Source organism: Empidonax traillii, unplaced genomic scaffold (assembly GCF_003031625.1).
Source record: "Empidonax traillii isolate 1590-97213 ecotype Southwest subspecies unplaced genomic scaffold, ASM303162v1 scaffold35:size4298261, whole genome shotgun sequence".
NCBI classification, from domain to species: Eukaryota; Metazoa; Chordata; class Aves; order Passeriformes; family Tyrannidae; genus Empidonax; species Empidonax traillii.
In genome coordinates this window covers 3567552-3590387 of record NW_020955228.1, presented here as the reverse complement: position 1 = coordinate 3590387, position 22836 = coordinate 3567552, and the positions used below count along the sequence as shown (strand labels likewise).

General features: G+C 37.6%; 1 protein-coding gene across 1 annotated transcript in view; it reads left to right on the top strand.

Annotated features, from left to right (window-relative positions):
* Positions 1–20570, top strand: part of MACC1 (MET transcriptional regulator MACC1) — a 78019-nt gene extending 57449 nt beyond the window's left edge. The window contains exons 2-5 of the mRNA XM_027877952.1: positions 8569–8683; positions 10652–12690; positions 15098–15286; positions 20355–20570. Coding sequence (XP_027733753.1) covers positions 8569–8683; positions 10652–12690; positions 15098–15286; positions 20355–20570 — 2559 coding nt within the window. The remainder of the gene's footprint in view (positions 1–8568; positions 8684–10651; positions 12691–15097; positions 15287–20354) is intronic.
* Positions 20571–22836: the final 2266 nt, after the last annotated feature.

Here is a 22836-nt window from a genome sequence, read left to right as displayed (position 1 = left end):
CTTCTTGCCTAGTTTATACATTTTTAAATCTTACCTGACACAGTTTAAACATTGCAAAACAAGTTATCCATGTCTGTTGCTGTGTTAATTAATTTTTTGTCAGTGGGTGGGTTTTTTGTTGTTTGTTTGTTTGTTTTGTGTGTGGGGTTTTATGTTTTATTATTATTTGTTTGTTTTTGTCCTCCCCAAGTTAGCTAATACCAAACCAAAGTGGTTCCATATCAGAAGGTCCATCTGACAGTATGGGATTTCAGACATTTATTTCCTTTCTATTGAAACAAACTTCTGTCATCCTTATGGAAAGAGGCTTTTCTAGTACCTTATCAAAGGCACAGCACATTGTAGTGTTGCCCTACATCCTTCACTCACAGAATCACACACAGAATCTACCAGCTTGGAAAAGACCTAACAGATCATCAAGTCCAACCCTTGATCCACTACCACAGGTTTCTAAACCTTGGCACTAAGGGCCACATCCAGTCTCATCTTAAAAACCTCCAGGGATGGTGAATCCACCACTTCCCTGGGCAGCCCATTCCAATGTCTGATTATCGATAAAAAATTTTTTCCTAATATCTGACCTAAACCTCCCCTGGCAGAGCTTAAGCCTGTGCCCTCTTGTCCTACTACTGATTGCCTGGGAGAGGAGACCGACTCCCACCTGGCTACAACCTCCTCTCAGGTAGTTGTAGAGAGTGATGAGGTCTCCCCTGAGCCTTCTCTTCTCCAAACTAAACAACCCCAGCTCCCTCAGCCTCTCCTCATAGGACTTGTGATCAAGTCCCCTCACCAGCCTCGTTGCTCTTCTCTGGACCTGCTCCAGCACCTCAATATCCTTCCTGAACTGAAGGGCCCAGAACTGGACACAGCACTCCAGGTGTGGCCTCACAAGCACTGAGTACAGGGGAAGAATCATTTCTCTGGTCCTTCTGGCCACACAGTTCCTGATCCAGGCCAGGATGCCATTGGCCTTCTTCGCCATCTGGGCACACTGCTGGCTCATGTTCAGCTTCCTGTCACTCCAAACTCCAAGGTCCCTTTCCACCTGGCTCCTCTCCAGCCACTCTGTGCCCAGCCTATAGTGCTGCAGGGGGTTGTTGTGGCCAAAGTGCAGGACCCGGCACTTGGCCTTGTTGGACCTTATCCTGTTGGAATCAGCCCAACTCTCCACCTTGTCCAGAACCCCCTGAAGAGCCCACCTGCCTTCCAGCAGATCAACAGTCCCCCCCAACTTGGCGTCATCTGCAAGTTTGCTAATGGTACCCTTGATCCCTATTCAGATCATCAATAAAGATATTAAACAGGACTGGGCCCAGCACTGATCCCTGGGGGACACCACTAGCGATTGGCCGCCAACTGGATGCAGCCCCATTTACCACCACTCTCTGGGCCCAGCCAGCCAGCCAGTTCTTAACCCAGTGGAGAGTGCCCCTCTCCAAGCTGTGGGCTGCCAGCTTTTCCAGGAGTATGCTACTGAGACTCACCTCAGTTTGCTGAAATCAGAACACCACAAGCTTAAAGAAACCTTTTTTATGCCTGAATATCAGGTGCAATTTCCTTCAAGGTTCTCACTGTATGTTTTGCTAATGCATCTTTAATCTACACCTGTCCAAAATAAAGCATCACTATCCAGGCAGCACACTGACAGGCAATCTAGTTTCACAGTTGGATATTCAAGGCTGGATCCTGACTTAGGGTCAGCCACATGCTTTATTACATAATTCTTAGCTTAAATAGCAGAAAAAACATCCTACTCATTTGCAACATATTGACCTGACACAGGTGCTCAAAATCTGTTAATATTAATTCCAATAATAATTTCAAGAACTTTAAGAGCTATGAGCTTGTAGAAAACTGGCCTTTCTCTGCAGGTGGGTTTCTTAGTGTATTCTGTTTTACCCAGATGCTGTGAAGAGAGCACAGCTCTTGCAGGATTTTTTAATCACAACACTGGGTCAGATGAGACATATAATTGTTGAAAGTCATGGGGGATTTTTTCCTACCTATGCTCAGCCCTTAAATTTAAAAGTAATTATTTCTATGAAACATGTAACTCATAAGTGCCTAATTGTCAGTTTCTAATGAGGAACTACTTCACTACTTGTTTCACTGGGTTTGATTGTCTGGAAACTGGATCTTTTGCTTGCTTTCTGGGTGAATAGTAGATGTGCCATTTTCTATATATAACTGGAAAAACTGGAAGAGTGTTGCCAGTACTAAGTCTTTGGGACAGAGGACAATTTTTTTTTTTTTTTTTGTTCATGCCCCAGTGACTCTGAGGCATATAAAGTATTTCTTTTAACACTACTGCTGTTCTGTTCCCCACCACCGCTTCCTGCCCTCAAAGACCACAGCTCATATCTATCCTGCTCAAAGCTGACTTGTAGCATTAGCAGGCTCAGACATGAGCTTTTCCCAGGGAAGGACATAATAAATACTATGCAGGGTTGGGAGTGCTCTCTAAGTAAAGCTAGTGAGCAAATGTCTCAGCCTTTATATCCCCTTGCCTCTGACAAGCAAGCTGCTCAGTTAAAAGGCTAGTGTAATTGCTGCATACAGCCTGGATGTGAGAAAAAGTCTATTTTAGTGGAAAGAGAAGAAGAAATCAGGACAACAAAATAATATACAGAGTATTTGGGAGGTAACGTACTTATAAACTCATGATCACAACTATAGTTCACAGGAATATAAATAACTAACAGAGATTTTGAGTAGCTCCCACTCCTCTAGGTTGACCAAATATGTTGACAGTTGAGGCTTTTGTTTCATCCTAGCAAACATAAAATGTACCTAAAGATGAGCAGCAGGGCTTTAGTTTACATGCAGAACGTGGTACATTCAGGCTTTGCCTTGCTCTGCAGTGTTGCATGCGTTATGGTGGCACTGAAACATTTGCGGCACCTAGAAATGGAAGTTTTATTTTGTAACATAACTTCTAAGCAAAAGGTGTTCCTTACAGAGTGCTTTCAATATTCATTTTAAAGGAATAACTCTGTTGTAGTATTGTAATTTCAGTGAAGGAACCAGAATTGCTTTTATCGAACTTCCAAAGTGAAAAAACCAACTTTTCTGCCAAACTATGTACAAGTAGACACAACAAGTAAGAATCTAGTGATTTTTAACTATTTTTCTTAGAGGTGTAAGGAAATTAGTACAAAGAAGAATTTAGGTAATAAATTTGCAAAGTTTTCTCTGTTCAGCAAAAGGAAGAAATATGACATTTTAGCATGCAAAGTTGGTTCCTTCAATTCATGTGTTACTGACATGTTTACCTTCTATATTCCATTTTTTAAGAAGTTACTTAGTAAAGTAAGTAGAAGATAACATTTTTCTTTTTTACTGAGGCTGAAGAGAAACCATGATGTATTTCAGAGTGGTAGCTGAAACACAAAAGACAGCATCAAAACTTAACTACACATTCTTGAGGCTTCTGGAAAGCAATATTTACAAATGTAAAGTTTATAATTGAAAATATATGCTCTACCCACTTATGCTTACAACAAACAGTTTTAGAAGCATAGACGTGGGTAATGGAAGGAAGGATACTTGTCTTATAGAGGAAGTGGCTATGGTATAGTGCTTTTTTCTTGCATAGTGTTCCTCAGACAGGCTGTGAAGCAATCAGGTCTAGGTCGTGCAGAGCTGAGCAGAGGCTATAAAAACCCACTTGAGAAGTAGTGGAAATCTACTGAGAGGGTGACCCACTTCAATTTCCATTTTTGTTGTGCTGAGAGTACTAGCTCTACCCTTTAACGCTATCTCAGATGAAGTATCACGAGCAGCAGTTACATCAGTTCCAAGCAGCCGTGCAGACATATGTTGGGTCTGCAGAAAGTCTAAGCCCAGTGTTCACTGTGAATGGCTCTGCAGTTCCTAAAGGATGATACGTTTTCAGAACATCGAAAAAAATAGGTACCAAACTTGACAACTGTTTAACAAGAGAATAAACTGGTAGACACATCAATTGAAAATTGGTATATGTAATTATACGCAAAGTGGCAAGTAATAGGGTCACACTAAAGCATTTATGTTATGCCGAGTATTATCAAGTTAGGGGTTGAGAACTCTCAAGGTTGAATGCTGAAAGTCAGTTTTTCCCCTGTTCAAAATGAGATACAGATGCTTTTCCTTGACTGCTTCACATACATTAGACTGAAATAAGTCAAAGGCTTCCTCATTTTGACTATTTCATTTGCTATCCTGTACTAACGTTAGCTACAGACCACAGTTCAGTCCTGTAATCAAAGGTTAATAACTTGTATCCGAATGCCCCTCATCCAACTCTGAGCTGTGTAAAGTTGTTCCAGGCCACAAGAACTAAGTGGCTGTTAAAATATGACCTATTACTGTAACAATGTTTAGCTAGAAACATTTTAGTCTGCTGAGAATGGACAGTGTTTTAGATTTGTTCATGACGTGTAGCGTCTTCTGAAAAAATCTCTGTTTGTGTATTGCTGTTTTTTTTTAGAATTCATTTTCTTCTGTCTATATAATAGAATTTAAATAATCCAGTACACCCAGTATTTTTTCAGATGAATTTCTGCTACATTTACCTTGCTCCTCTTTCAGAAAGAAACCAATGAAGTCTAACAATTCAATCTATATAGGTAATCATTTTACCCCATGTCATCTAAAAATGAGCCTGAGGAATAAGACACATCTCCATCACCTGTTTCTATTGATTTTCCTGTCTGTGCTAATGCTAAACTTCATCCTCTGGATACAGAGACCATGAGTCTTTGTGAATAATAATATGCACAAGTAGCACTATTTTTGTGGGGAGCATGTAGGAGTCCATAGGGAGACATGGCCACAGGAGAGCTCTGTTCTTAGCATAACCCGCTTTTGAAGGATTAACGTGGAACAAAAAGAAAATTGCTAATATTTTGCTCTGGGATGCTAATATTTCAAAAACACAAAAGAATGTGTTCTTTCTCATTTTTGAGGGCAAAGGCAATGGGGAAGTGTTTGCCTTTGGTATTTTTATTTTTATTTATTTTTATTTTTATTTTCTTCATTACCACTATTTTAAACACAGCAGGATATATTTTCTTTAGTAGAGAGACTGGGGGGAGAGGAGGGGGGAAAAGGAAGGAAGCACTTGAATTTTAAAGACCTGGAATTTCTAGCTGAGACTTTCTTCTTCCTCTAATGCATTCTTCTTCCCCTGTAACAGTGATGTCATATGCCTGGCACCAGAGCTTGAGTCCTGAGTCCCCTGGTCTTATAGGTGAAGCAGTCCACAGCCAAGTCCACCCTGCTGTTTCTTGCCCTCATATAGAAAAATGCCACATCTCTCAGCAGTCACTGAGGTTCACTCACTGGTCACCTCTACAGCTGATCTCTTTCCAACCACTTCACTTCTTCATTCCCTGCTCACTCCCCACTGTGAGCTGACATACTATCAGTCGAATAATTCCTTGCACCATTAAATACCTGTCAGTTTACATATTCCTTATTCAGTAGCTACAGCAAATGAAAAGCTTAGTTTCTGGTTCTTCCTATACAAAGTACCCTTTTTTGCAGCAAAAAGTTTTCATGCCTTTCCCTTTCACCACTGATCAACATGACTATGTATCCTGCATGGATTGATCTCTTCTCCTGTGAATGATTACTCTTCTGAATTTGCTCAGGTAAGTTCCTAATTAATAGGCCTGTGCTATCAAGAGTTTAATTTGGGATGTTATTTTATCACAGGATATACCTATGGAAAAGGGTGAGCATTAGTTTTTCTTATTTTCTTAGTCTCATACAAAGGCACTGGGGCTTAAGGCATTCCCAGCACTAAGGCTGGAACGCAGGAGAAATGGGATGCAACACTGGTGTAAGGTCACGTAAGGAGGCGCGTTGCCCAGTATGCAGTGGTGTGTGTACAGCTTGTCCCCAGCGTTTCCCACATCCCCTGACATGCTGACCAAGTGCGGTCATCTTTTGCCCAGGAATGTTTTTATATCCCCCCTTCTCTCATCCTCTTCTTGGCTGGCCTGAAGACACATCTCAATCACAAAGGCTCCCTCATCATGCTCTCATACCGAGGAATGCTTTCAAGGGGGTGGAGGTTTATTTTTGAAAGTGGTTTTCCTTTTCACTATCTGCCTTTTCTGTCTCTATGCCAGGCTAGCGGTGAACATTTTGAGGAGTTCCCAGAGGGAACTTTTAGGAAATTGCTTATTCTATTTGTAGAAGTCCTTAGCGTTTATAAAACTTCCATATGCAATCTTGTTGTCATGTCTCTGTCAGAGTACTCCCACCGTGTAAAGAGATTGTTTTTCTTTCTCTCTTCCTCCTCCTTCCCCAAAGGTTTCCTGTTTTAGCCCTTGTGAATCTATTTACACCCTTGTGCCCTTTCTTCATCCTTACTTACTGCCTCCCACTTTATACAGCTACTGAAATAATTGTGGGTGTTTTAACTGTTTAAAGAACTGTTCTTAAACTAGTTTGTCAATTGATCACTGAGTCATCAGTCAGAGATTAGTGCTGGCAACAAGTACACTGGTAATGTATAAAGTAAACTAGCTTCGTGTAAATTTATTGAGATTTTAAACTACACATGCCTTATGCTGGTGTGATTAAACCTCCCCAGTGTCCAAGTAGAAGCCCCAGATAAAAATGTTGCATGTTTATACAATGCATTCAATTTGTCAACATCTTAGGACACAGCAGCAAAACAAAATTTATTTCCATTGAAGGAGTCTGTACACATTATGAAAGACACTGATCCTTATAAGAGACAGAAAGAACAGTGGTAGTTTTATACACGTGTGGAATGTCAGATCTTGGAATTATGGTATTGGGATTAAGTAGGCATTTTAGTTTCCAGTTTGCTTCTGGTGGGGTATTAGTATCAGAAGCCAAGAAAGTATTGGTTTTGGAGGCTAGCTTACACTACCAGCTGAAATCAGGACTTCAAAGGCCAAATAACAGAGATTTCTGGTAACAGAAGAACCTGAAAGTCCATACAGCCCTCTGAGCAGCAGAGTGACAGTCGGGCTTAGCCTGACCTCAGATTTGCGCCCTGCCTGTGTGCAAAATAACACCTGAGCAGAGTGCCGTTAGCTGAAGGTACATCTTGTGGGAAAACAAAAAGTATCGATTTACATTTGCAGTGAAAAAAAGAGAAGTCTTAAACCTTGGTGTTGTGCAATGAAAACAGACAGCTGGATTCTGCTTTCAGTGTGGTAGTGTTTGGATATGAGATATGCTTCCTTTTTGCATAATTCACCTACTACAACTGTAACTGAAAATTCCTTTTTATTACAGCCAGAGCAACAACAGGCCCAATTTTTTTTTTTCCTATTTTAAACATAATAAAACGAGATCTGCTTAGGCTGTAATTGCTATTGCAGAGGTAGCAGGCTGCAATATTTCAGACTCCTGAGCAAAGCTGACTATTGTATCCCATGTATGGACCCAAAAAAACTCCTGGATTTTTACGTTCTCTCTTTTTTACCACTTGAGTTTTTGTTTGTTTGCTTTGTTTGTTTGTCTTGTTTGTTTAACTATACATCTTAATGTATCTATTGGTCATCAGAATTTACACCTCTCTATATACAGCATCCATGAAAGGATTATGGGAGAGTCACTAAGTTATCTCTTGGTTTATAACACTAACCTAAAGAACTTTCCTGCACAAAAGATCTCTAATATTTTATTTCCTTCGGATTCTGAGATGCAGTAATTTCAGCACGTATGTTACCAAATACTCCTTTGAAATTCCTCTAACTCTTCTGTCTTTAGGAGCCATGACAAGTGCTTCCTTCAGAATTAGACATTGTACCTTTAGAGGTTCATCCTTCTGTTGCCTTTCTCAAAGGGATGTCCAGTCTGCCCTGCCTTTGCAATAGGTTTGCTGTTGATTCTCTCTTTTTCAACCACAGCATTTAGTTTACAGCTCTTTTGTTACCCAGTCCACATGCAAACTGCAAACTGCAAAATGAAACAGAGCTTCTTGTAGCCAGAACAAGGAAGAGGAGAGACCTGAATATCCTCTCTGGGGCTGTTGCTGTCCTGGTGTGGGCCCTGAGGAAGGGTGTGTGAAGTCATTCTTGGACAGACTAAAAGGAAAAATCTGACCTGATCTTCTTTCAAGGGAAAGCATAAGAAGAGTAATAAAACAGAAAGGGACGAAAATAATTCATATTAATTATCAAAGAAAGTAATAGATCTAGCACTTCCTCTTTAATGATTCTAGTCAAACTTATCTGAAAACAGGAATTAGAAAGTTGGGGTTTTTTTGAATAAAATATTTTATTCAAGACTTTCTGAATGGAAGTTATTGTACAGTTGGCTCAGTTCCAATGGCAAGACAATGATGTGTCATTGGACTTCACTATGGCCTGGGGTAGTATACTATGCAGCTGTAGCATCTGGTGGGTTTGATGTACATTAGATAGTAAGACTCACTCAGGACTGTGATGCTCTTGGCAGGCTCCATAAATTTACTTATAAACCATAACTTCACTTTTTTTTCATGTCCCACCACAGAACCAAAGCTCAATTATTCTTCCAAGTTTCCCCTTTTCCAAATCGCATAATTGCTGATGTTTTATGTGCTTAACTGTTTTTTAGGAGGAAAGTTCTTCCAGTAGTGGAACAGATTCCCTAACCAGTGGAGAGATTCCACGAAGCAGGTCAGAGGGGACTTTGCTTGATGTAGATGACCGGATACCTTCAGACAGCTACAGTAGGTGTCTTTCACAATTTTCTGTACTAAAGCCTCCGTTCAAGGTCTTCATTTCTGGAATATCTCTGGGACAGGCTGGATGGGAGGAAGAGTTGAAATGTTTAAGCTTACATTAACAAGAGAAGGGAAAGAGAAGAGGGAGTTCTTAGCCAAACCCTTAGCCAAATTTAGGGTTTTAAGAACCAAGATGGCAAGGTCATTTTTAATTTGAAAACTGGAGCAAAGTTAATTTCATCTCATTGATTCATCTCATTTCATCTCAAGTTAAGAAAACTTTGCCCTGCACAGGGTAGATATCCTTTTAGCAACTTGTCCAGGTAGTAGATGTAACAGTGAGCTTAAAACTTGCTGTGTGAGTTGTGGAGCAGGAATTTTTTCCTCACTAACCTACTGCACCCCAGTAATTTGTGCTGTTACCTTGGCATGAGAAAGTGACTCAGGCTCTGCCAGAGTTTAAGAAACATGCCCTTTAGGATGGAAAAAACAACAACAACAACAAAATCAAAAAAACCCCTTATGTTATTTTTGGGCCTAATTAATTAATTTTTTTAATAGACAAAAATTATCTGACTGTAATAGAATCACTGCACAAGGAAAGCTGCAGCTGGTGCTTGAGCAGCTCAGCCCCATCTGGTGACTCTGGTCAAGACTAGGCGCTCAAGCAGAAAGAGGCTGCTCCCTGGGCTTAATTCCCCGGGCAGCTCACCTGGAAGGCTCTTGTCAAGACAATATTAGAGCTTTGCAGATAGGCAGATGGGAAGCAGGCAAATTCTACTTTGGTTCTTCCAAATTGGGAATTTTCTGGAACTGTGGAAAAGCTTCATGATTTTGGCTTTTTATCACAAAAGGACAAATGAAACAAAAACAAAAGTACTAACATTTAATTTTTTTCTTTTTGTGATCGTATCCACTGTCATTTTTGCAATTGAGAAATCAGAAGTAACCTTGGAAATGGGAGGTACCATTTGGAAAGGGTGATAAAGAAAGCTATTGATATGCTGAAAAAATAGAAATAATTAATTTCTCTAAAAATTTCAACTCTTTGCAAGGACGTATAAATAAGGGATGGAATAGACTCTCTGTGTAGAAAAAATAATGGCAAACTGAAATAACAGAAACCCTTACCATAAAAAGTTACAAATGCTCTATTCATTGCAAAAAGTGAGTCTAATCTGTAAACAAACTTCTCTGGACAACTGTTTGTATAAAATATAAGGATGTCTGTTCTTCAGAATAAATAAATATTACTGTTAATGATGAGTATTATTAGAAAACATTTTTAAATATCTCTTTTAAACCTATCAAAATGCAATTTCAGAAAAATCAGTAGCTGCACAAACATTTCTCTCCAAATTTCAAATTGCACAAGACTTCATAAATGATATCAATGATTTTTTTCTAATGGAAAGCTAGTATAACAAATACCACGCACAGAGAGAAATTGTACATGTTCTGTTATCAACTAAATGCATGTGCACTAGCATGAAAAGGAATCTTGAATAATGCATTTGTCCCTACAGTGTTTAAAAAAATGAAACAGTATTTCTTTAATCTTTGCAAAGAGTTGGACACAAAGGAAAGAAATCCATGTAATTTTGTAAGAGGCCAAATATTACTCAAATATAATGATTTGAACCTTATGGAACCTTATCATATTCAGTGCCAATTAAGAATCCTAGGATTTGATAATGATCAGCACATTAAAGAAGATGCTTTACATCCTTCAAAACTAATCTGTTATTAAGCACTAATTTGTTGGAACTCTTCTATTAAGAAAGATTCTTGATTAAATAAACATTGATACTATTTTAAAACCTGAAGAAAAAATATATGTATATATATATCTATATGTATTTTAGGAGGATAAAATTAGTCACCTCTTAGTTTAACAGACTATCATTTGAACATGAATGGAATGTCTCAAGTCTCAGTCCTTTAGGACATGCTTCTCTTTTTTCTTTTAAACAGATGCCAGTGAAAGTAAACTGGATTTGGATATTGACTGGTCTGGTGTGTTCAAACATGCCCAAACTGTTTCCAAGACTAATCCTTTCTGGAATGAACTATCAGGCTCCAACCCTTTCATAGATGACATAGCTGCTTCAAACAGAAATAAAAACAATAAATGCCTTTCTATCTTAAAAGAAAAACCTTATTTTTTCTCTAAAGTTTCTAGCAATAGGGACTCTTTGGATTCCTCAGGTGATGAGCTAGATATTGATTGTCTCCTAAGAAAGACTTCAGCAAGAAGATCTGGACGATCCAAGAGCATCTCTGACTTCCTGGATATTGTTGATAACCAAAGATTTAATCCTCACAAGACAGCACCTCAAAAAACTACAGCTGCAGATATGACGTGGCTTCAAAATGACCGCGAAGCCTACAAGATGGCCTGGTTGAGTCACCGACAACTCACCCGGTCTTGCCTAGATTTGGAAGCCATGAGCCACAGTCCTGGATGGGCACAAACACAAGCTACAGACATCCAGGTAGTTTGTAAACTGAATCATGAAGGGGGTTCGGTACAACTACCTGACTCAGATATCAACATTCATGTCCCTGTGGGTCATGTATTACCAGGGGAAGTCCAAGAAGTTGGTTTAAAGGTTATACTTAACCCTCCGTTGTCATGTAACAACGAGCTGTCTAGCACCGTAAGTCCTCTGATAGAACTTACGCTGAGTAACCTCAACACAAGCAAAGCCATTTTCCTAGAGGTGAAAGTTGCAGCTAAAGTGAAGAATGATCCACTCAGCCAAGTTATGAGTGATATTGTGTGTTTGTTCAGTCTGAATAAAGAAGGGCCTTTTAAGAAGCTAGAGAATTGCTACATTTATCAGGATACCATACAAGTGAAACTAACGGACCTAAGTCATGTGATGTATGCGGTGATTGCCATACAAGCAAGCAAAATCCAGCCTCCAGCAACTAATGTCTGGGACTATGTTCATAGAACAGTGTCAGTTGGAATTTATGGTCCCAAATATATTCATCCATCTTTTACAGCAGTTTTTACAGTCTTTGGTCATAACTACATTCCAGGAAAACTCACAATTTTTGATATTAAAAAAGGGGGGAAAAATATGCCTCCTGTGGTGTTTCAGCTGTGGGGAAAACATACTTTTCTGCTTGAAAAACCACAGGATCTAAGAATTTCTTTAGTATCCCGTGATCCAGACTTTGAAGTAAAGATGGAAGACCAAAGTAAAAATATTAAAGAGGAAGAGTTGAAAACTGGTAAAATGGTCCAACAACAATTCCCATTCTCCCTGCTTGGATGTAGGGAGATGCATTTCTTTGTTTTCCTTGTTCAGATTAAAGTCTTAAAAAGTAGCCAAGTAACACAGTTCCATGTTACGACTCCTGATCCAGCTCCAAAATTAAATGGAATTATCAATAGGCCAAAGCGCCTACAAAACCGCAAGGAAATCAAATCCACACCTTGGCTTTTGATACCAACAATAAAATATCCAAAGTTTCAAGATAAAGCTTTGAGCGTTAATACTTATGGAGTGGCTTTGAAAACCGTGTTACGTCAAAATAAGATTGACCATTTGCTGGAATATTTTAAAGGGGATACAATAGCACTTCTTGGTGAAGATAAAGTGAAAGCCATTGGACAAACTAAAATAAAAGAGTGGTATGTAGGAGTTCTCAGAAGAAAGATTGGCCTTGTACATTGCAAGAACATAAAAGTGATTTCCAAAGAACAAGCTATGGACACTGCTGATAGTGAGCTAACAACCAGGAATCTTGTTGAACAAATTGCATTGCCATTCAAAAAGCTGACTTACATCTACTCAGTAGTTCTGTCAACAGTATCAGAGAGTGTTTATGACTGGAGAGCTTTAGCTGAGGTGCTAGGATACTCACATATGTCTTTAGATGACTTCAATGAAGCACATGTTGATAAAGAATCAGAAAGAGTTGCGCACGTTGTGAAGAGGATGAAGCAAGACTGCCATGCTAACAAAAAAAAGAGACTATTTCTTTATGAACTCATTGTTGTAAGTATTGCATTAACTAACTTGCTTATTGGGAATGCGTTGCCAAGAAACTGCTCAGTAGTAATGGATGAACAAGAAAACATGATTCTGCATTCTTGCAGGAATTTTTACAAACCTGAATATATTACTCAAAGTTGTAGACACCTGTAGACAGAAAATGTATCCAGATTCTAATGAAGAATAATACTTTGGGCAATTAATTTTAAAAAGTCTTCTGATAATGTTCCAGGAACCTTGCTCATTTAGTAGGTTGACTGAGTTGACCGTTTTGCTTTTTAAAAAGCCATGATTGAAAAATTTTGTCTTTTGTCATGGTACATTGCTTCCCTGAGCAATTCACGTTCTTATTGGGAAGTATTAAGTAACTTTATAGTGTGGAAACTCCATTATATATACATTTTTCTATGCTAAGGTGTGTGTCTAACTTAGCTTCATATGTTTAAACTTGAAATCCTGATTCCCATGTTGAATCATGTGGATTTTTTTTCCACGTATGACAGCTTCATAGTTGATGATGTAGCAGCCTAAGAACAATATTGCAAAATATTTGAGTATGTATTTTCATGGGCCTAATTTGTAAGCCACTGGACAACTAAATGCTCTTATGTGTGAATTAAAAGTGGGTTTATTCTAAATGTTCCCAGGTAATAAGTTGCACTGATAACCATCCTAATTTGCTTGCTGATCTGTGTTCAAATTAATTTGGAATTGGTGACTACTTATTACTGTATTTGTCTCTGACTAAAAAGTCAGCCAGCCTATTAAGGGACAGAAGATAATTAAATTTCTGATATGAAAAGGAAGTATTATAAAAATGGACGTTTAAAAATTCACATTGTAGCAATGCATCTAAAGCCTTTTGATTATCCTGAATTGTAAATCTTAACAGAGTTTACTTCTCATAACTAGTCTATCCCCTGTGTTGAAAGTAATTTCAACAGGATTCAGGAAATTTTGGTAGCAATGGCCATTTAAAACTCTTAAAAGTACATTAAACTGTGTGGAATAGAACTTAGACAATATGAAGTACAGCAAAGTCTGCCATATCTCTTTACAAAATGGGGAGGGGAGTCTAAAGGTGAAAATTATCCAAACTTTTAATTGAATACAGCGAAACAGAGTTCATTACAGAATAGGCAAAAAGTGGGGAACAGTTAAATTAAGATAGAATCATATAACGGTTTGTATTGGAATGGACTTGAAGATCATCTCTTTCCAACACCCCTGCCATGGACAGGGACACCTTTCACTAGACTGGGATACTCAGTGTCCTGTTTTGTGAGATTTATATAATTTTGAGCTGTGAAGTTCCAGTGAAGGTCCCTGTCCTTGCAAAGGTAGACTTAAAACTAGAAATAATTTGTGTAATTTTTGGGTAGAATTTACTATTTGCTTCTTTTAAGTAATCTCCCATTTTTATGTTTTATAGTGTTTTTCTAATCTGAACATAGCAAATTGAACATCTTTGTCTTCACCAAAATATAGGGGAATTTGGTGCGGTACACTGTAGTCAGCTACTCATTACTGTGCCTACCAAAGTTCTGTTTTTTGCTATGAGGATTTTTATGGTAAAATATTTTGCAGTTAAATTACACACTGATTTCTGCAGAAATGCTTGATATTTCAGTAAAAATCAGTATCACAAACCCAAGGAAAATGTCTGGATTTTTTCCTTGATCTTTCACTGAAAAACTCAGAATTTTCAGTGGAATATTTAGCTGTTAATTTCAGGAGAAGAAAAAAACCACTTATTTTTCTCATTAAGGCTTATTCAAAGAAAGAAAGAAAGCAGAATGCAACATATCTGCACTTCTGGGTTTCACTCCTGCAACCATTTTATTTGTCATCAAATTTTGTTATTAAAAGCTCATTTGACACAGGGGAGGGAAGAGTTTTGTGCTTGCATTTCTGCTTGGTCGTCATCAAATTATTAGTTCTGTGGGAGGAGTAACTGAAAAGGTGCTGGCCAATGTGATCAGTGATTTTCTAAAAAAGCTGTAGACAAAGGATGACACCTGAGTACAATAGTGTTCTATCTTAATTTTCAAGTTTTATGTCATACTTCTAAAAAGCTAAATTTGATGTCCCAAATGTTCTTGTTGGAGAAGTTCATTTTTCCTTCAGGATCCATAAGCTTGGCAGGATCCATTTGACACTGGAATGCTGAAGCAGCTGAATGCCAGCTTAATTTTTTTCTTAAGCTTGTGGGCAGTTTTCCTGTGAAACTGTTGGCAACCCCATTTCATGGAAAAAATTTTACATATTTGTAAGAACACAAAATTAAAAAAAAAAAAAAAGAAACACTTTCCTGTCTGTGTAGAAATGCAGAATAGTGCTATAAAAGCAAATTAAAATGTTCTGTTTGTAATTACTGGTGAAGGATCACTAATGAAAACTGTTATTGCAGGCACTTTTGAAAATAGATTGCCAGGGATTAGTAGCACGTCTTACTCAGGACACCATCATTTTGACTTCAGCTGTCAAGGTTGGCAAAAACTGGCGGGAGCTTGCAGAGAAGCTGGCCCGACTCACAAAGCAGCAAATAGAGGCTTATGAAGTGCCCCACCAAGGGAAAAATGGAGCAGTAGCTCTGGAGGTAAGGGTCTGGTGTAACAGTGCATGCACACTTACTCCTTTGCACAAATACAGCCAGGGACCTTTCTTCTTCCTTGCTTTGAGCACTTCTTTCCTTTTACACTTTCCTGTGGAGGTCCCAGTCTCTTGTCATGAGCTTCAGGTCCGCTTTCAATCCCTTCCTATTGTCCTGCTCACTTGTTAACCTTACTCACTCCTCTGCTATCAGCTCAGATACAGAGAAGAAGAGCATCCAGTCCTTGCAGGAGCCACTTCAAATCATCCTCTGTACAGTGTTTGCTTCTTTCCAACAAAAGGAACCTGACCTCCATCATTAGTACTTTCCTGTGCCAGTGAAATAATTGACATCATTTACCTTAAGTAGCATGAGAAGACATCAGAAACTCTGACACCAATTCCACTTCTGTTCTGCAGTATGAACATGGCAGATCTATTCTTTGAGTTCATAATTTGCCAGTTAAGTCATGCTATTTATTTTCCTTTCTAAGGTACTCTTCTTATAGTGAATTATAAAGAAAAGAAAAAGTTCTTAAAAATTTGTCCTCTCGTATGTATTTTAGTGCATACACATCTAAGGAGCAATTAATGTCTAATTAGACAGTCATTTGAGGTGCCCAGAGGAACTCATGGCATCCATGAAATGCCAGATATGTCACAAGACGGGGTGGAGCCTTGTGCAGACTGCTGAGCTGAAGGTCAGCCTGTGCTCCTGGCATACCTTTGCCTGGGCAACCAAGTTACTTTTTGCATTTCTCCACTCTAACTCCAAAGCATGGTCCAGTCTTTTCCACAGAGTTATGTGCCAATGACTTCTAGGTCCCAGACTGGGTTTTACTCTGAAAATCCTCTTTTATAAGCATTGCTGAATGATGCTCAAGCTCACCTTTCTGACCTGAGTGCTTATATTCAGAATTGACTCTTCCTCTGCCTGTACCATCACTCTAGGTCATGCACATGATCCAGACTGAATTCCAGACTGAAATTGTTATTTCCTATTCATAGGTTCACAACTACTCAGGATAATTTTTTCATCCTGTTTTAGTTACCAAACATATTCTCCTTTACAAAGTCTGAGTCTAGTGAATCTGTCATCTCAGTTTTATCTGCCTGGTGATAACTATGTAGATATTTCTGCTCTAGTCATAAACCACCACCTCTTATTCCCCTTGAATGCTCTGCCCTACTGCCCTGATCAATATGGGATCAAAATTCCACATTTACTCTTGTGATTTTCTACAAAATTATCTCCATTATTGTTGTTTGCAAGCACCACCTCCTTGTCTGATCTTGCTTTTCTTTTAGAGCTATTTTCTGCATTTTTTTTTTTTACTTGTTCTGAGTACTTCTGTTTGGATGCTCCTTTCTCAAATTTTTTCTCTTAAAATTCTCCGTCTTACCAATCCCATGTCTACTCTCCATTTTTTTAGTGGGAAAAAAAATCCTGTTATTTTCTTAGGTTTTGCATTGTCTTAATCTAAAATACCAAAATCAAACAGAATATGAATGATTGTCATTTCCATTACCAGGGTTTTTTTGACTGTTTTGACTGTGCCATGTCTAACTTCTGAGACTTTTGTTCCACTAAGATTTCTGTGTTTGGCTGACAAAGCCTCAGCTTTTTCAAAAGGAATTATGGACCTGAACAGTGTGTGACTCTGTTGGTTTCCATGTTATTTGGAAATGTTTCTATTTTGCTAACAGACAGCATAACTAAAACAATCTTAAAACTCTTTTTTGAGCATCATACTTATTTATTTTTATATGTTATGAAAATATGTAAAATATATATAAACACTTTGCTTTAAATGGGCTTTTCTTTTCCATGAAGCCCATCTTCTACCTCATACACCCTATTCTTTTGTTTTAAATAGTTTTTTTCATATTTTTGGTACAAACTACCAACAAAATTCTCTGCCTTTCAGTGACAGTATCTGCTGCCGAAAGATAGTACAGTCAAATTCATCATAAAGAAAGCCAATAACATTACATGTTCTATTTTTAAGAGACTGTTCAATGAGCAATCAAACATCAGAATTTTGCTTTACTTTTGTGCAATTTCTCAAGGATTAGATTAAGCCCATCGAGAATTCACTAGTTTTGTGTGACCTTTGTAATAGTGCTTATCCACATGCATGTGAGTTCAAAGCACACCATGTTTCTAGAACTGGTGTCTCATGCAAGCACTCAGCACCCTCACTGTCCTGTGAATCTAGCCTTAAATTTCAGTACATTTTACTAAATTTCAGTGCTTTCATATGTCCTCTGAACTTTCTTATTCATAGTAGTTGTTGGCCTGAAAACAGGAAACCAAGAAAAGATAGGAGGGTAATAAGTTTTGACTAATTATTGAGGATCATCTGAAACCATTAAGTAATTCATTAACTATCAAGGACTGTTCACCATCAAGAGGAATGTGAGTTCAGTGTTGTGAGTGTGTAGATTATTGCTGAGTTAATTATGCATCAATGATGATCAGTTTATAAAGTTTTTATCCCTGCATTCCTTTTTTTTTTTCTTTCTTTTCTTTTGTCCTAGTTAAAAAGAATCAGTTGTGAAAGATTAGAGGAAACCAAGGTTTGTATTTAAGCATATTTCAGTCAATTGTCTTATTGCAATGTCAGACTGACCTTCAGCATAAATCAAAGCATAGCAACTTTTCATATTAACTGTCTTCTCACATTCTAGGGAAGAGAGAAGACTGTACCTCAACTCTTTAAATATCGTGGTCTAACAGGAATATAAGGAAAGTAACCAAGAGAAGAGAAAAGACAGAATATGTAGCCAGCAGCAGAATTTCAGGAAATCCCAGCTTCTCTTGTTGGCTACCTTGGTTATAAAGTTAAAAATAAGAATACAGAAACTTTCTGGTATCAGCATAAATACAATAGTGCTGAACTGCTTTATTTCATTAAAATATATTAAAACATATGTTATTTACAGTAGTACATTAAAAATTATTTTTCAACTTATCCTCTCTAAAAAAAAAAAAAAAAAAGAAAGAATTAATCAATCTCCTTCTTCCCACCTATAATCAAACCACTTTTCTTGCCTCCTTTTGTGAACTTTATGGTTATGACTTAAGATAGACTTGCTTAAAGCAAAAAGTAGGCCACATTCCTTTGGGTAAATGAAGATACCTTTCCCTCCTGTAGACTTAAAATGAGAAACTTCACTGAAAGCATAGGCACTTTTTTTGTGGCTTAAACTCAAGGCAGAAGCTAGACTAATCAGACTGTGAGATGAGCTATAGGGGATATAAATTTAATGGGTTTTCCCATTTGTATTTGGGGGAGAAAGGCAGCAGAAGTTGAGGGAGATGTTTACAGAAACTATAATAGAATCAGTTTTGAGTAAGTTGAAAGTTCTGAGCTCAAACTCAGAAGAAAAGCTCAGAACTATGGGCAAAGAAATTCTTCTGCTACTCATTTCCTCAAGGGATCAAGTAAACAAAGCTTAAATCAAGGAAGTAGAGCTTTATGCTTTGCACTATTTGTAAATTAACAGGATTATATTGAGGACATAAGCAATTTCCTTCAGAATTATCTTTCAGAACCATAAAGCTGCTTTTCTAATAAAAAAGATGCTAAAAAAATCTCAACTTCCTGATCACTTTTGTGTATATATATATATATATGCATTCATCAGTCTATATCCTTTTATTGTGACTCATAAGTGTGCTCATGTTAAAAGAATATTTTAGGAAAGGCATGGGGCTTTTTTTGTGGCTTTCTGTATTATTCCTGAAATCGTTAACTCAATTGCTTTTGCAAAACCTTATTTGCCAATGACGAGTGGGAAACTAGATAGGTGATTGCCACCGTAACATCTGGAAAAGCAGCAGCTGAAAAAACAAATATTTTGTTTGTTAACTGAGCAAATTTACTCTGCACTTTGAAATCTATAAATCCTTCTTGATATCTGAATGATGCTGCCATAACTTGATTAATGCCACCAGACCAACGACAAATTACACCTGTTAAGGATATGCTCCAATTTTTTTGGTATAAACCAAATAATTTGTACTTTGAAAAAAGGAGCACTGGTAACTTATCTATTAATTTCCTTTGTTTCTTGCAGGACACCTTAAAATTGTATGCCCTGATTTAAAAAAAGTTATAAACACTTTTGACTTTTCTGCTTTTGGAATATTTGGGCTTGTTTTTTTTTTTTTTCTTGCTTCTTTTAAACAGATTTTATAGGTAAATCAGGTCAGAATCATAGAATCATTTGGGTTGGAAAAGACCTCTAAGATCAGCTAGTCGGATTATCTAAATCAACTGTTAACCCAGCACTGCCAAATTACCACTAAACCATGTCCCTAAGAGCCACATCTACATGTCTTTTAAATATCTCCAGGGATGGCAACTCAACCGCTTCCTTGGGCAGCTTATTTCAATGCCTGACAACCCTTTGAGTGAAGAATTTTTTTCCTAATATCCAATCTAAATTAATTAAGGGGGCTTCGTTCTACTTTCCATACCTGTTATCCTCTTCAGGAAACAATTTTTTTTTGTCTTTTATGGCAGTAGCCAGATTAAGTTCTAGTTGGGCTTTGGCCCAACTTCATTCTGCTGTCATTAGAAAACATTTCTGAAAGGTAGGAAGCATGTTTAAAATTTCCAGACTAAGTAGAGGGACAGTAGAATGTTACTCAATGAGGCAGTAACCCTCAAAAGCACAACCAAATAAGGAAACTCTTTTTAGGTGTATGCACTGCAAAAAAATGATCAATGGGAAAAATGTTTTTCTTCCATCCCTGTTTTTTCAACTATACTTTCAGACAAGGATATATTTTGACTTGGTCAATAATCACCTGAATGAAGAATTTATATGTCTATTATTTATCCCTCTAAGAATTTGAGAGTTTCATAGAAATTAACTACATAAGGTTATTGGAGGATTCATATCAACAAGCCTTTTGTGATAAAACATTTCAGCATGGCTAGGGATGAAACACTTCTTTTCTCTTTTCTTTTCTGTGGCTTTTCTACCACTCACCTTTTTTTTTTTTTTTTCCAATAATTCAATTTCTGCAAGTAAACCTTTAATTTTTTCCCCTTTATTTTCAGATGATGTGGAAACCTGCATATGACTTTCTCTACACGTGGGCTGCCCATTATGGAGACGGTTACAGGGATGTCTTACAAGACCTGCAGTCGGCCTTGGACAAAATGAAAAACCCAGTAACAAAACAGTGGCGAGAGTTAACAGGAACACTCATTCTTGTGAACTGCATGGAGGTGTTAAGGGCAAGTGCTTTCTCCAAAATGGAGGAAGAAGAGTAGACAACCTAGATACATTTTTGGAAAATCTCTTGGAAAACTGTACTGCTGGTATTTGTGTTTTAGTAATGCTTGCAGAGCATGATGGAATGAAGTTTGTTTTAACTGAGTTGATGTTGGGTATGTGGTTCTCAACTACAGGTTGCCAGAGCTTGCTAATGACTTCTGAATAAATATGAAAAGAATGGGGGATTAAACTAAGGAGGTCAATAAAAGTGACTTGAATTCTATAGGGTATTTTCTAGAGGAAGATATTTCTGATTACACTGGCTTCTAGCTGGAGATCAGTATATATAGATGAGTTCAGCCTGTGGGGCTTAGGTTTACATTGTTTTCAGAGAAGTATTTAAATCTAAATATTTAATAAATTATTTTATTTGGTGCTCAAACCTGCCAAATCTAAGTCAGTGGGTGCAGGCTAGCCTAGAAAAAAACTTTAAGATTTTTTTCATCCTCAACTGGGAGAAAATTAATCTAATTTTCCCACAAATCAGGAGCTCAACAGTTCCTGGCAAAATATATGTGTGCTGCACAGTCCTTCCGAAACAGCTTCTGGTGTCTATTTTGAAGACTGGAAGAAAGACAGAACACATAATGTCAAAAGTTTTTGGTTTTGATCTATTTGTTAATGTAACTGAACAGGTTCATCTCTCTTTTTGTTTGCAGGTTTATATTTAAGAAATTTTTTCTAGATTTTGCTGAGTGGAAATTTCAGAAAAATTGGGAAGCCTTGTTTTTGTACACTGTCCATCCCTCTCATCATTTGCTTGTTCCTTCTCTGTTGCTATTAAATGAGTATGTAGAGAAGAGAGAATTTCTAGGTTCAAAGGCTGTAAAAAATTCATACTTGCTGCTGCTGATCATTTTCTTCCACTTTACTGGAGACAGAATATGGGTGATGACTACTATTTTCACAGAAAAAGTTAACAGTGGGGTGCTTTTTAGATTAATTTATTTATGGAGCAATTAATTATTGTTAGTCATATGTTCTAACAAGAATTCTACTTAGATGCTACCAGTTAAAATCTTTCAAATACTGAGTAGCTTATTGTAAGTACAGAAAATACAGGTTGAATAATAGTTACAGGCTAACCAAATTTTTAAACATTTTTTTTTTTAGCATAAGATGTTAAATATATTTTTAGTTAAGTGGTAGATCTAAAAGGTTAAAGCCATTTTGAGCATGTTTGATCAACATTCATTCAGAAACATCAACAAAAACTCATAACAACTAGTTGAAAAGAAAATTGGCATTCTGCCATCACTTGTGGTTCACAAGACAAAGCCAAATTCTTTCAGAAGTACCACAAAGTTAAAGCACTTCAGTTCAGAATCTGTTCTGCTGTCTTAGCTCATCTCTACTAAGAAGGGAGGTTTTGTGATTCTAAAAACTCCAGTACATTTAAATATTTTTCTTTCCCTCTCCTATCCTTTAACCTGCTTTCTTCCCTACTTGCATTAAGCTTTCCCAAAGCATCCATAGCTCAGGAAGGAGGCTGAAGAAAGAACACTTGCTCTTTTGCTAGGTAAGTTCACTCACCAGAAGACCTTTTAACATTAGGGCATGACTGAATTAACATGTGTACAAGTTATCTGGCTTTAGTGGACTTGCCCTTGATTTGCAAGAGAATGAGGAATTCAGCCCACAGAACAGTCATTGTTTTTGCTGATCAAGGAAAGGTGGAAAAAAAGGAGTCAGATTATCAAAGTTCCCTGTTGTTTCAGGTACCAGCACCAGTTTTATATCTTACCCCACACAGTTTTAATAAAGCTGTAGAGAAAATATGAAATAACATTCTCTTGTGATCTGCACTTCAGGGCACAGATCAACTTGTCCTTCCTTCTTGCAGGTAGTGAAGCCCCCAAAAGGTGAGAAAGTATCTGCCTTCTTACTCTTTTGTTCTACTAGGTAAGGAAAAGATGCATACTAGTTCCTTTTAAAATAGACTTCTTTAAAGGTAAAATGATACATTCAAATATTAAAATAATCAATATTGAAAACCACTGCAAACTCCCAGGGAAATTTTTTTTATGTTTCCCAGACTGCTTCTGCTCTCACCTTAGACCCTGCTCATAGCAGACTGTGAAGACTGAACAGGATTTTGTGGTGGTGCGACACATCACACACCATCTCCCTAGTTAAAACCTCAAGGAAATACATTTTTTGCTCCCTCAGAGCTGAAATACAGGCAGACATCACAGATCAAATATTTCTGCTTCACTATGTTTTCTCACCAGCTGATTTCCATACATCCCTTTTTTTAAGCTT